Source organism: Podarcis melisellensis, assembly GCF_964234715.1.
Source record: "Podarcis melisellensis genome assembly, chromosome: 13".
Lineage (NCBI taxonomy): Eukaryota > Metazoa > Chordata > Lepidosauria > Squamata > Lacertidae > Podarcis > Podarcis melisellensis.
The window spans coordinates 27,467,307-27,482,291 of record NC_138545.1 but is presented as its reverse complement, the minus strand read 5'-3'; the positions used below and the strand labels follow the sequence as shown (position 1 = coordinate 27,482,291).

The following is a 14,985-nucleotide window of genomic DNA, read 5'->3' as shown; positions in this document are numbered from 1 at the left end:
CCTTTTATTTGCATCAATTAAAACCAATACATGCGAACACGGAGTGGCTTTCCTCAACAATGCAACTGATGGAAAGAAGATTCCGGTTCGTAAAAGGGGGCAGAGAGGCAGCTGCGCGCTCTTAACAGAAAAAACCACCACACTAAGGTACCGATAGTGCAAAGCTGATCCACGCTTGAGTACGTGAAAATAAAGCTTGTGGGTTTCTACGAGGTTTCTTCCCATACAAGCGTGCACAGAATTGTACCCGTGGGGACAGAAGTCCGTTTACGCACAAAGGAGGCGGCGCGGCTTGCAGAGAGCAGCCGCTTTCGCACATGCGGCTCAAAGGGACAAGAACAAGGGAGTTCCACGCTATTCCCTTACTGCCGGTTCTCGTGCGGGTGCCTCCTTTTGCGGGGCAGGGTGCATAGCGCAGAACGGAGCGGGGGAGAGCTCGTTGCTTTGTCCTCGCATTCGCCTCCGGTAAGGTTAAAACCTTAAGGTTAAAAGTACAGAACGGCAGCTTGGACAGTGTCTCGAAGCGGCGGCGTTTCTTCGCACGGCGTTCAACTGGGAGCCGGACGTGTCCATCGAGCTGCCTTTCGGGCTCCAGAATCCTATTGCTCGGAGCCCGAACGCCGGCCGGAAAGCGCCGACGCCGTTTCGTCACACGCACCCCGGCTCGTTGGGATTGGGGAGGGGCCTTCTCTCCCCCCCCCCCCACTACCCTGAGCCGTGTGGTAAAGAGAAGAAGGGGAGGAGCCGGAAATCACCGAGGTCCGCTCCGGAGAGTTCCGAGAGCTTCGAGCGAGCGTCGGGAGGACCCGAGTGCTTCCGGAAAGACGGCGGGCGGAGCTGGAGGGCGTGAGGCGGAAGTTGCCGACAGTCTTCCGGGAAGGGCCGAAGGGGGCTGTCCGTTGCCGTCCGACACACTCACGCACGAACAGAACCCGCAGTAGGGAAAAGCGGCGGCGCTCTGAGGCGGGGCGGCCCCGGTTTCTTGGCCCCTTCGCTCCTTCCTTCTCTTTCTCTCCTTTCTCTTTTCTCCCCCTCGCTCTTTCTCCTTTCCCAGCCCCGCTCCCTCCCTCTCTCCCCCCTCCATCCCCGCCCCGGCCGCCCCGTCCCTCGGCCGACCCCGGCGGGCCAGACCAGGCCAGGCCTCGGGAGGCGCTTCCTCCGCCGCCGGCGCCCCCTCTTCCCCCCTCTCTCTCCTCCCCCCTGGTCCCTCCCTCCCCTCCCTCTCACCCCCCACAAGACGGGCCAGGCCGGGCCTCGGTAGCCGGGTGGGAGAGGCCCCGGCCGGAAGGGCGAGAGACCAGCCAGCCATCCCTACGCCGCCGCCAGCCAGCCAAGCCAGTCAGGATGATCAAGCTTTTCTCGTTAAAGCAGCAGAAGAAGGAAGAGGAATCGGCCGGCGGCACCAAGGGCTCCAGCAAGAAAGCCTCCGCCGCGCAGCTCCGCATCCAGAAAGGTTGGGGAGGGGGGAAAGGAAGGAAGGAAAAGGGGGGGGGAAAGTACCTTGTCCTCCCCATCACTCAAACACCCATAATAATAGGCACTCTGGACTGTAGATCAGTCCTACTACGTGGCCTCTGTGCACACAGCAAGTGAGAATAATGTTTTAAGAGGACGGTGCCCCTCTCTCCTGGGGATATGAGGGGCTTGCAATTTTGGGGGGAAAGAAGAAGAAGCTAAAATAGTTTATGCACTGCTGATAAAGAGGTGCTCACTTGCTTTATTGGTAGGGCAGTATGACTAGTGTTGCAGAACTGGGTGGGCTTTCCAAATGCCTCTTTATCGTTTTTAGAGCATCTGTACCCCCACTGTGCAAACTACGATAAATGCTGCCTAAGGGAGCGGCAGAGGTGAAACTTGGAACTGGAGAGTGCCCACTATTTTAAGTGACTGTGGATGTTGGGGTACATACTCCGGGTTGGAATTCTGAAATTCAAGCCTGAGGAAGTGTTGGATGAGCAGTGCCTCTTTGGCTGATGACAAGGTGGTCTCATGTTCGTTTGAGTCCTGGGGCCCTTGCTCAGACTATATATTTACTTATTTATTACTGCTTTCTCTTCTATCCTGTCTTTCTCCAGGGAACTCAGGGTGGCACCCATTGTGTCTTCACATTTTTACCCCTATGGCAAATCTATGACTTCAAATAGACTTCATAGAGGCCATCTTTAGGGAGCTTAATGGCTGAGCAAGAATTTGAAGCCCCATCTAACAGAGAACTAAGTATATAGTTCTTAAAATAAGCACTTTCCCCTGTTTTGTCTTAGAGTGAGAAATGAAACAAATCTTCAGGTCCCCTTCCGTGTTTGATTACTCATAGGTAGTTGCCAGCTCTTGTACATGCACACCCGTCGCTCTTTTTAATTTTTGCGTACGGTTCCATAGATCTCTATTTCCAACATGCTAGCATGGACTTGTATTCAGATGGAAGCATTTCCTTTTGTTCCTGACTTGTGACCAGGGAGCTGATGGTATGTCTGTGCCCCCTTTTTCTAATTTTTTTAAAAAAGAAATGGCACCTCATTTCAGCAAATCACAAAGCTTGCAAGGCCACTGGGAAAAATGGGATAGGAATAGATTTTGATTTAAAAAGTGGGAGGTTTATTTTGGTTTTGGCCTGATCACCAGTCTCGTGAAGTAGTCTGTCCCTGCAACTGACCACTTCTGCTTTTCCTCCCAGATATTAATGAATTGAATTTGCCGAAAACATGCGAAATAGACTTTTCAGACCAGGATGACCTCCTCAACTTCAAGCTAGTTATCTGCCCTGATGAGGTAAGTGGTAGAGAGAGGAGTCATGTAGCCAGACCACTCTGCTGGGGCTTGCCATTCTATTTGTCACCATAGAAAGGCCTGGTGGGTGTGCCAGGAAACTCCATTGCATAATAGCACAATTCTAAGGTACAGCTAAAGCAGGGAGGAGTCTTGCATCAGTTGACAGGAGATGATATCCACCATCATGAGGTTGACAGAATTCTAAGATCTGGCTGTTTTTCTTTTTATTCTGCCTGTGTAAGAAACCTGTGCAAGGAATCTATTGTTGAACTTTAGATTTCTGTGATTATTTTACTTTTAAAAAATGTTTCTAGTTGGGGCTGTGGTGGCATTTTGAATTGCTTAAGGACTGTGTCTTAAGTGACACCAGTGATCAGGGATGCTCCATCCTTCCCTCCCCCATAGAACTCTCTCATGTTTCCTATTTTTTAATCTATCTTGACCTCTTTCTTACCTATACCTTTTATCCTCATTCCGTACAATGGAGGCTGTAATCTACCTGCCCAGCCTCTGTGCCTGCCAGCTTGTTACTTCTAGGTAAAATAATTGAGATGGTCCCAAAACTTAAAATATCAGGTACAAAATGCATGCCAAGTAAGTGGGTATTTTATTTTATTTTAATTTCACTTTGACATCTTACAAATTTCAGAGGCACAAGTTAGCTTCCTTGATCCAGAATACAAAAGTCCAACAATATTACATGAAGCTACCCACACTTTAAAATATCTTTTTCAGAAGCACTGTCCAGGATCCCTAGGCTGTCTAGGATCCAGAAGAGTCTTGGCTGTGGGAATGCTCTCCAGCAGGGGTGATTAACTTATGGTTCTCCAGAGGGTGATGGATTAAAACTTCCATCATTGTGGCCAGGGATGATGGAAGTTGTAGTCTGACAAAAACTGAAAGGCCACAGGTTAACCACCTCTACCCTGTGGGAAGGTTCCTTCTCTGCCCCTTTGCTCCTCATTCTTCGATTTAAAGCCAAGATCTCTAGAACCCTGTTATATCTGCTAATGTCTGCAAGGAATTACTTAAGTTTCTACTGCTTATTTAATTTGCTGTTTGTTACCTTGTTTTTCGTGTCTTGTAGTTGATTGTGTGTTTTGATTGTTTAATTTTTCACATTGAGCCACCTTGGAGACCTGCTAGGTCAAAAAGAAAGGATAAAATGTTTTAATACATCCATATTAGTGCAATATATATTTTATCAGCAAGAGAGGTAAGATTAACCATACCTTAGCATTTTGTAGTGCTTATTCTTTATCTGCCTTGGCATGCTGTCCCTAAAGAGGAGTTCAGCATGTTTTACACACTTCATGATCAAGGTGCATCTTTATTTTCCTGTCCTAGGTCTTTGCTGCACTCAAGTGTACTCAAGTCTCCTGGTTTAGCTAATTCCATGCAACCAGAACTATCGTATTTTTTGCACCATAACACTCACTTTTTGCCTCCTAGAAACTAAGGGGAAATGTCTGTGCGTGTTATGGAGGGAATGCCTACAGGTGGCATGCCTACGGATTTTCCTCCTCTAAAAACTACGTGCGTGCTATGGTTGGGTGCGTGTTATAGAGCGAAAAATACGGTAATTGGCCATATTCCCTTCTATTCCGTAGCATGTTCATATGAGCATTTTTTTCAGGCAGTACTGCTTGCAATTTCAACTACATACACATACTCTGGCTGCAGTTCTCTCTTATCTTGGGCAGTGGTTTATTTGAGCACAGGTGTACTAAACCTTCAGACAGTGGTGTTTTTCTCTACCTGTGTGTTTGGCATTGTAACCCTCCATGTGGCGGGTTAAAGTGTGAGCTGTGAGATGAAGGAAGGAGATTAATTATGTGTAACTGACTTTGGGCCACAGACCATCAAATCTGGCATTTGATTTGCGCAGATTTCAAGTATTGGCTGATATGATAAACTAGGTACATGGAACATTTTTGGATTGATTCTTATTTTGAGATGGCTGTGGATAGCACTTCATTTCAGGAAACTTCTTTCTGAATGTACCTTTTCCTCATGGTGATATGGCAAACGAACAAGGCCCGGGGTTCCTCAGAGTGGGTGTCACATAGGCGCACATTCGGTTTTCATGCTTTTGTGAAAATTACAGGAGGAAGCTGCCTTGTGTATATTTACTGTTTCAAAAACTGGGGCCCGTGAGTCACCATTCATTGTTGCCTTCCACCATCTGAAGCAAGCACTGAAAGTTGGAGCCCTGCTGGGGTGGCACAATAAGTAGTAATCTGTGATGATTGGTGCTGGCCATTACTGAAAGCCTCAACTTAAAAACCTGAGAATCTTTGTTTGCATTTTCAGACAAAGGGGTTTTTGCAGTCAAGGATACTGATAAGTGTTGGTAGATGGTGGAAAATAGAGAAAAAGCACCTCTGCTAAACACAGTCCTTCTGCTATGGTTCAAAGTCTCTCTTCTGATCTTCTGTGCACATAAACACATTTTAGCGCATCAGAATTTCCACCCACGCCTGTTTTCCCAACTAGTTTACCATTTTGTGTTCTGGTTTGGGAAAATTAGCTGTACATCCAGAATACTGGGTTTGCAAAAGTGCAGAGATTTATGAAGCTGTACACATTCAATTTTGACTGTTTGGATGAGAGATTCTAGATTTGATTAAAATGTTTTATCATTAACCTGCCTTCCCCCACCCAAAAAGGTGAATCTTGTTCTCTTTTATATGGAGCCAAAATTGCTTAAAATGTTTAAATTTTTGCCTTGCAGGGCTTCTATAAAGGTGGGAAATTCGTTTTCAGTTTTAAAGTAAGTAACCTCCCTGTTTTCTCTTGTCCAAGCCCCAGGCTTTTAATGGGGTGGTGTGGTGGAGGTATACGTTTGGTAGTAGGAGTTTGTCTTGGCACACTTATCAAGCTGCCTGCTTTTCACTGCATTTTAGCCACCCTTTTTTACTCGGGCTAGTTATAAGAGGCTATATATTGTGTCAACAGCCATGTAGATGAGTAAAAGTACTAATAATTGGGGCAGAGGGGGCAGGAAAGGAGAGGAAGTAATAGATTGGTTCATTGTGAGGTACAATGTGACTGTGTGCTTCCTTGGGTGTATCCCCAACCCCCAAATCTGACTTTACTTCTGGGAGTACCTGAGCTTTCTTGGGCACACGCAGAACCCTGTGGTTGATTTTATGAACGTAGATCCAGGCATGACTGGGAATGGGGTGGGGCAGCAGGACAGGGTTTGTCCTTATTTTTCTGCCTCAAAGCTGCCTGGTTCAGGGAAAACCATTTGATGGGAAAGAGAGACCTTTTTTAAAATAAATAAACACCCCCCAAAAAACAACAACCAAGGGAGAATGATTGGGGAGGGATTGAAGGCATGTCCTAAATGGGCTGTTGCCTGATGTAAGACTTCCTACTTAGAGAATCTCAAACTGGGGGTTGTCTGTGCTTGAAGACATGGTTGCTGAATGATTTATAAATTGAAGAAATTCTACTTCTTTGTGTAGAATAAATTCCGCAGCTACATGCATTGCTTGGGATTTTGGGGCTGCTTGTTTGTTTTTTACTGTTGTTGCTTTTACCAAACTTAAATATATATATATATATATATATATTAGAGTTTGAAGTGACTTTAGCCAAGGAATGGGCTGGAGTGAGGAGCCCTTGTGGGAATTCTCTTGTTCTGCCTGCTGCCCATTCGAATGTTTTGGACTGCAGCTTGCATCATCCCTGACCATTGGCCATGCTGTCTGGGGCTGACGGAAGTTGCGATCTGAAAACATAGAAGAGAAAGGCTGCCCTGGTTCTGATCATCTAGTAAACATTGTTTTTTTGTTTTCAAACTTGCCAGCCCATCGAAACATGAGGTTTATAAACCAGATTTTTAAAAAAGTGATCTAGGAAGTTCTTCTCACTTTAAAACATACCTGCTTCCAAATTGGGGTATCTCATAGCACCTAGTGTTTAGCCCCATTGGTCTTGAGTTAATCTATCTGGGGTGCACATTCCATTGCTCAGAACCCGGCATCCCTGCAATCTTTGCTTTCATTTAAACTTTCCGTTTCACTTTTAAAAAACACCTAGTTCTGAGAAGATCAGTGAGCACACAGGCTACTAATGAATCAAAACAAAAGGGTAGCTGAAATGTTTCCTGTACAGCTCTGACCCTCTCTATTTATTTACTTTTTTGTTAGAAGTTTTATTTTTTTTAACCCTGCCTTTCCAGTAAAAAGTGCTCAAGGTGGATCTTCTCTCTCCATGTCAGGGCCATTTCTGTGAAAGCCCAGCAGCAGCTGGGCTAAATGATGCAAATGAAGAAAAATGTTGGGTGTGTAGCTTGGCAAGGAACCTGGCTTGTTTTGAACTTGGAGGTGAAAGAGGAAAGAAACTCGGTGCTGTTTAGGTCTCTGCGCTGTCTTGGCAATTCTTAAAATGTACTGAGAACTTGCCCAATGAGCCAGAGCTGTCAGTAGAAATTAGGAGTCTGATGAGGATGTAGAGGAGTTAGGAAAGGGGCTGCCAGCCATGGTGAAGGGTTTATCTGTTCATTATTCATCTTTCTTGACTAGAGGGGGAAAGTGACAAAAGTATGAAATGTAAACAATTAAAATTAACTTTAATCACAGCTATTTAAAGGCAGCATTAATGGGAAGAACCTTGGAAAGTTTCTAGAAATGTAGTGAGGGTGTTCGTAATTGTGAGTGGGCCCCAAGATTTCCCTTCCTTTGTCAGTTGGGCTTGATGCATAAATGTTGGCCGTATTTATATTTTTATCCCACCCTTCAGGGTGTTATGCATGGTTCTTCTTCCTCCCTCACCTGCTGTTTGATTATTGTAACAGCCATGTGGGATAGGCCTGGCTGGGTGCTGGTTACATGTCATAAGGCACCCATGGAGCTGCTTGGTTGCTTGAGGGATTGTTCCTGGGTCTCCCCAATCCATGTCCCAACAACATATTCTCTATATAGCCCATTGGTTCCTGAAGCTTAATCCACAATAAAATCTGTCACCAAGGTGGTGCCTTCTTCTATCAACCTATCAAATTTGATTTTAAAGCTGTTTCTTTCCTGAAGACATTGGAAGCATTTCTCTCAACCTAATTTAAAACAGACATAGATCCCTGTATCTTGAGAGCATGTTGGGCTTCTTTCCTTCACCTTTTCTGTTGGAGCCTCCCAGTGTCTCCACTCACAAAGATCTGGATCTCACCGTTTCAGCAACTCAAGTCACAGCAGTTTCCTTGTTTTTATTTATTTAAAAAGTGTTTATTTATATGATCCTTGAGTCATATCCCCAGGCAATTGACAAAATAAATATACACAATTACTACCTGAAAGGCATTCTGTAGAAGCACCTGTTTGCTTCTGGAACCAGCGTTTCACTGCGCACATGAATAAGAGATGCCAGAGATTTCTAAGAGAAGATGGTGCATTAAGTGCTTCAAGGAATGACTTGATTACAGTCATACCTTGGTTTTCAAACAGCTTAGTTCTCGAACGTTTTGGCTCCTGAACTCCGCAAATCCGCAAGTGAGTGTTCCAGTTGGTGAACTATTTTTGGAAGCCGAACGTCCGACGGGGCTCCCACAGAGCTTCCTGCAGCCCATCAGAAGCTGCACTTTGGTTTCCAAATGTTTTGGAAGTCGAACGGACTTCTGGAACGGATTCTGTTCGACTTCCAAGGTACAACTATATTTGCATGTCTTTGGGACAAACTTACTAGAGGAGAGGTGGGGAACCTATCACTCAGCAAATATTGCTGGACTACACTTCCTATTGTTCCTCACCATTGGGCATTCTGGCTAGGTCTGATGGGAGTTGTAGTCTTAACAAGATAAGGAGTCTAGCACGTTCTACACCCTGTGACCTAGGACAAACAGGTTGCAAAACCTAGAGTGTATGAAGATAAGATACTATGTTAGGAAATTAGTTTGTTGGTATGAGAGAAGTTGATCTGCTAGGTATGGCTTATGTGTGTCCAGGATTTTGTGACTGGTAATCTTAAGGTTTTGTTGTGCATTATGGAATCTCTTATAATGAACCCAAGGAGGCCAACAGCTCTTATTTTTCTTTTATTTCATTTACAGGTGGGACAAGGGTACCCACATGACCCACCCAAGGTGAAGTGTGAGACCATGGTGTATCATCCCAACATAGACCTAGAAGGCAATGTCTGCCTAAATATCCTCAGGTACAGAGGCTGCTCTGCTGTCCTAAGCCCTATATTCCATTCACTTCTATATATTGTTTTTCTGCAGCTGTCTGTGAACTTCTCTAAAATTATAAAGTAACCACATATGCCAAGCATCATCACTATGTCTCCCTATTGATTACCCTAACATTTTTCAATTGGATATGAAAACATTATTTTCATTTTGGTCATCAGTAACATTTCCTGCTTTTGCCTTCGTAATAATAATAATCAGTTGATTTGCTGGACTTTGATAGAACTGCATTGATGTGAACAAACAAATGAGAACCAAGGAGAGTAAAAGTTCGGAACTAGCTTGACAGTACTAAGGCCTGTTCTTGGGCTATTTTTTTATGGAGTTTAAGAATTTTATTCAAATGTGTTTCAGTAATAGAGTTCTACTATATGCCCCTTCAAGCATTAATATTTTAAACATAATGTCCTGGTCCTTAGGGAAATTGCTTCTTCAACCCGTTTGGTGCAGTGTCACACAGTGATCTTATTATTTATGACATTTGTTGTTTGCCTTATACAAAAAACATCTCAATATGACTTAAGATAAAATACAAAATAAATAAATAAATCCTGAATCCTACCCTACATTTCATTCTGCTGTTACTATTCCTTTTGGGAGGTTTTCCTTTCCCTACACTCACTTTTCTCTCTCTCACACACAGAGAGGACTGGAAGCCTGTACTAACAATAAACTCTATAATTTATGGCCTGCAGTATCTCTTCTTGGTGAGTATACGTGAAGTTGAAAGTAGAAAACGCAGAAAGAAACATGTCTTTCCTCACTTGAGCCTGAGCAGAAAGTGTGGGTGTAGGCATGGGAGACACACGGCACAGAAGGTAGAAGAAATGCAGCACTGGCTTGATGATTCTGTGGGTGTTAGTGTGAGACAGGGTGTGCATAAGGTAAAGGCAGTTTTGGCTTTATATAGTTGTGCTTGGGTAGGATGTGTGTATTGTGCTGTCTGTCAGCCTTCAAGAATAGCTTGAGATGGGGATTTGCCTTTGCACAGCAGTGTACTTGACAGATTTGGCAAAGAAGCGTTCTGACAGCCTCTGATCCAGGGTAGCTTGACCTAAACCAGTGTTCTTCATCCTTGTGTCACCACATGCCAGTGGATTGCAGCTCCCATATTCCCCAACCATTTTCGCCAATGACGAAACATAAGAGTTGTAGTTCAGTAACATCTGGGAACCTATGGTTGAAGAGTACTGACTGAAATCTTGTTTTAGCTTCCTAATACATTTATTTCCTAAACAGTTATGCATATTAGTATGTGGTTGTAACAGTGAAAACATACCTGTTTGTAATAAGATGAAGCCCCAGGAGCATAATCTGGAAACCTCTCGTCATCCACCCTCTGATGCATTTTCCACTACAAAATCTATTAGTGCAGTCATGTGCATGTTTACTAAAATGGAAGTCTTGCTATCTTAATAGGGTTTTCTCCTAGGTAAGTATACACAGAATTTCAGTCTCTCCTTAAATCAGGGACAGTTCGTAAAATTAAGTAGTTTTGTTTAGCTTTCTGTATATGTGTAAGGACACACAAATTACTTCCCTGGTGACCAAGTACCACCAACTTTCCGTATGCAGTAGGTGGTAGTTACTGGGCAGAAAGTCTATAAATACTCACTGTTCATACAATAAATACATTCCAGGAGCAGTGAGCCCTGTAATGCTGGTCTGCAAGGTACCCACATTTTTTGCTCTTGGATTATAATTTTACATAGAAAATTAAGCTTTAATTCATTGCTTTTAATCGGGGATCCAGCTTTAAAAGACCTGTTTGTATTACATCAATATTTATTCTATTGTATTCTGAAAAACCAGGTTATTTTAAAGGGGTGCTTAATATAACTTTTTAAAAACTCTGATTTAAAAAGTTTTTGCCGTTTTAAGGCATTTAAATCATTTTTTATACAGCCTGATTTGCGTGGATTTGCAATACAGCTGGTGCTGCTGTTCCTCTGGGTTGTGTCTCTCAACCCTTCTGACAACTGTAGATCTTGTTGTCGTGGTCCCTCCCAGCATAGTTGTCAGAAAGCGAAATGATATACCATAATGTCTCATAACTCCCAACTCAGACTTGCCATGCTTTTTTGTCTATTATGTGCTTTTGGAGCTGAATTGGAGTGTGGTGATCATTTTTTTCTCAAATAGGCTTGGAGCCTATTTGCTTCAGGGAATGGGGAAGCTGAAACTGACCCAGTTATTCAGTTACAACTCTCATTGGCAGGGTGAGAGGCAGAGGAACATTTGAGGTCATGTGCCCTGGTAGTTCTAAAAGCCTTGGTTGACCTTGTGTCCAAAGAGTGTAGAGGAAGAGGGTGTAGCACACTGTCTCCTAGGAGACAGATTCATGGTGAGAGACTGGCAGCTCTCAGGTGGTGTGGGCTGTTTCTAGGCAAATTCAAGCCTCTCCTGGAAACCATCCCTGCGAGTGCTTTCATGAGGTCAGGAGGCAAAGTGCCAACGTAATGGGGAAACACAGCGTGTGGCTATACATCAGTTCCTACATTTGTGATCATTGCTGAGGTTGCTAGAGGTTATTATGCTATTTCTGTAGGCTTGCTGATGTATTCCTGCCCCTCCCCCCCCCAAGTTCATTGCATGAAGCCTTTCAGAGGCTTCTGTGGACTTACTTTGCCCCACTCCTTTTGTATTTCCCTCCCTGCTAAGTGCAAGAGGTGATGCTGGAAGGCGATGCTACATTAGGATAGCCTCAAATGTTCTCTCTGTTTGATGGGGAGGGGAAGGAAAAGGAGGAGGCTTGCTATAATAACAAGAGAACCTCAGCCCCATGGAGCAATGCAAACCCAGAGGTTGGAAACCTCTTCTCATCACTGAAACTGAAGGCCACTTCATGTGATTCACTAGAGACAGAACCCGGAGGACTGTTTGTGCAGTTGGTGGGATGAAGTTGTAAATGGTGGCATGGGAAGGGATTTTGCCACTTGATTATACTGAGTTCTCTATAGGCTGCTAGAGCTGTTGCTGTGTCTTTTCTAGCTGCTTATCCAAGGCATGGTTTTAGGGAATGCCTTCATTTTCCTTTGTATTGGAGGGAAATTGCTTGAGGACATGGAATCCTTCAGGTTAAGTTGGGCATCAGCCACACTGATGAAAATGGTGTGCAGATGATGTTAATAAGATATCAATCAGGGTTTGACTTGCTGTAGGGCATGTAGTGAAACCCTGCTATTAAACTTGCATGGTTTTTCTCTGTAGGTGGGCCTACTCTTGGGTCTGGATTGATCTGCCAACCAATTGATCTTCTTGCTCCTCAATGCAGGAGTTGAATGCTACCTTTTTAGCTAGTTCCAGTTCTGTGGGAATAATTATACTAAAAGTGGCGATGCCCCCAGTTCTTGTGTTATCCCACCAATCTTAAATGTACCTTGGCTTCAATGTTTATTTTTCACTTCTCCAGCTGTCTTCCCTGAAGCCCCTCTTGTTATTCCTAGAACAGGCAAGGGGAATCTCTAGCCTCTGTGCTGGACTAGGTGCTCCAGGGTCCCTAATTCCACTTCAGAGATTGCTTTTCCTCAGCCATATCCACCTGAAGTTGAGTGGCATTAACTGTTGGGTAGTTAAAGCTTGTCTGCAAAGGAACAACCAGGAGCCTTTGATTGCGCCCCTGCTTTTCTCCATTGGCATCATGGTTTGTGCTTGGTGCCTTTTGAATTCAGCACTGAAAGTTAGCTCTGCTGAGATAAGCTCCATTTGGGAGCTCCCAGTAGGAGTTCCTAAGTGGAGCTGATCACTGCCAAGAGCGGGACTTTAGTTCAGCTCTGAATTTAAACACTGCCAAATGCAAGTTCATCTGACAAGCAACAATTGGGAGCGCATGGCTTAGAGCACACTCCCTGTTGTTTCTTTGCAATGGGACTTGGGTGCGGTTCAGATTCAGTGTTCAAGTGCAAGCCTTGCTTCTTCCTGGCAAACACTGGTCCATCTGATGTCATTTGACTGGTGACTGACAGCTGGATGGACTTGCCCACCCCTTAAAAGTGGCCCACGTAGGGATGGCTGCTTTTCCCACCCGTTAAAAGTGGCCTATGTAAGGATGGCTGCTTTTGGATTCACCCTGCCTGCTCAAAGAGATTCTCCACCCCTGCTCTAGAACATCAGCTATTCACCTTGGACCATGAGTAAGGCATCTGCACTCCAGTATGGAAATTGGGATTTGTGATGGGCGGGGGGGGGGGGCGAGTGAGCCCCAGGCAGCTCTGTGAACAGGTAACAGAACAGGAATGTGGGTTGGCATTTAATCTTGCATCTGACGAAGTGGACTCTGCTCCATGAAAGCTTGTGCCATAACAAGTCCATGTCTTTGAAGGTGCTGCAAATCTCTTTGGCATTTAATAATAGAGCTTTTCCTCCCTCCCCACAGGAGCCAAACCCTGAAGACCCCCTGAACAAAGAGGCTGCTGAAGTCCTCCAGAACAACAGACGCCTGTTTGAGCAGAACGTCCAGCGCTCCATGCGGGGCGGCTACATTGGCTCCACCTACTTTGAACGCTGCCTCAAATAGAACTGACCGGCTCCGGGCACAAACCTGCCCTCCCCATGCCCCTTCATCTCCCTTCCAGCTCTCCTAAGGGACTCTGCCAACACCGCTGCCTTCAGCCACCAAGGGGGGCACAGGAGTCAGAAATTGGCAGGAGGCCCCCTCCATCCTCCTTTCCCTGCTTCCTCGCCCCACCTGCCCGCCTTCCTCCCCCCCCAATTGCCATCCTGGGGCCCCAGCAGCTGCCGCCTCACAAAACCCTCGTACCTTTCTCGCCACTCTCCCTGTGTGCTGCTGCGGGGCGAGGGGTGAGGTTACTGCTGCTTCTCTGCCATGCCCCATCGCATTGGGGTAGCCACCTGCCCCATGGGGCTGGGTGTGCGGGACCCCATGATGGTGCCCGTTTGCCTTTCTGGGGGCTGTGGTTTTGCTGCTAAGAACAGAAGGCTCCCTCTGTGCTCTGGTACCCCCTGCCTGCAGTGTGGTATAGCTGCACTGCATGATCCGCAGGCCATTTGCCTCTCCTTTCCTCCTCCCTTGCTGGGCACCACGGCTTCCGAGCGTAACTATTTATTACACAGGGGAGGCTCTCGAGGGCTGGGTGAGTCTGGGAGGCTGAGAGGGGGTGTTGAGCCATCTCCATCCTGCCCCAGGCGCCGTGGCTCTGGGGAGGCTGGGTCAGGCCTGGAATATTCCTTTTAGAATCAACTCACTTGTGTGTCTGGTTTTTAAGGAAAAATAAAAAAACCACAACCAAAACAACCAGTGCTAATAATAATAGTAGTAGTAAAAATGTAATGGGGGGCAGCGCTGTCTCCCAACTGTGTCCACCAGGGCCTGCCCAGCAACAAACACTCTCTGCCTCTCCAGTGACTCCTGCGAGCCCCTGGCCAAAATAAAGCCACTGTACTTCTAGTGTGTCGGGTTATTAAAGGGGAATGTTAGCGCACTCAATTGGCCCCTTGCCTCTCTCTCTCTTGTGTTCTGCTTCCTTCTGCCCTGGTGAGCGTCCAGTGAAGTCCAGTGTCCATAGGAACGCCTTGCATAGGATGCAGTTTTCTTTAGCCCCCCATTTGCCATCCACTGAGACAAGCAGGTCCTGTGTGCTCAAGGAAGGAAGGAAGGGGGGGGGGGGAAGAGTTGGACGTGTGTGCCGAAGAGGGGCTAAAGAAACAATACCTTTTGTGAAAAACTTCACCTCTGAATCTCATTTTATTCCTTTGAAGACTTGGTTCAGTTCTGCGTTAGGACACCTTCAAAAATTAAAAGCAAATCAAGGGTTGGATCTCTATGAGTGAGATTCAGGGTGATGCCTAATTGTGTCAGTCTGCTCAGGCAACAGCCATTCTGCCAGCAAGAGCCTTGCTCTTGGCATAGTGTAACAGCCAAATCCAAATGTCCCACGAAAGATGTGTGATTCCTAGTGCAAACATTTCTACTCTGACAGTTAAGCTATGTGTGGTCTTGCGCTGCTGCTTGCAGAACAATGTCAGTGCTCAAAGCTCCTTGAATTGGATCTGGCTCTCAGTTGTTC

General features: G+C 45.6%; 1 protein-coding gene across 1 annotated transcript; it reads left to right on the top strand.

The window, feature by feature from the left end:
• The first annotated feature begins 1,184 nt into the window (after positions 1-1,184).
• On the top strand, positions 1,185-14,405 carry UBE2M (ubiquitin conjugating enzyme E2 M). The gene is made up of 6 exons (XM_081886553.1): positions 1,185-1,453; positions 2,675-2,769; positions 5,504-5,542; positions 8,822-8,925; positions 9,603-9,666; positions 13,335-14,405. Exons 1-6 carry the CDS (start codon positions 1,345-1,347, stop codon positions 13,473-13,475), a joined length of 552 nt encoding a protein of 183 aa, XP_081742679.1. The 5' UTR covers positions 1,185-1,344; the 3' UTR covers positions 13,476-14,405.
• Positions 14,406-14,985: the final 580 nt, after the last annotated feature.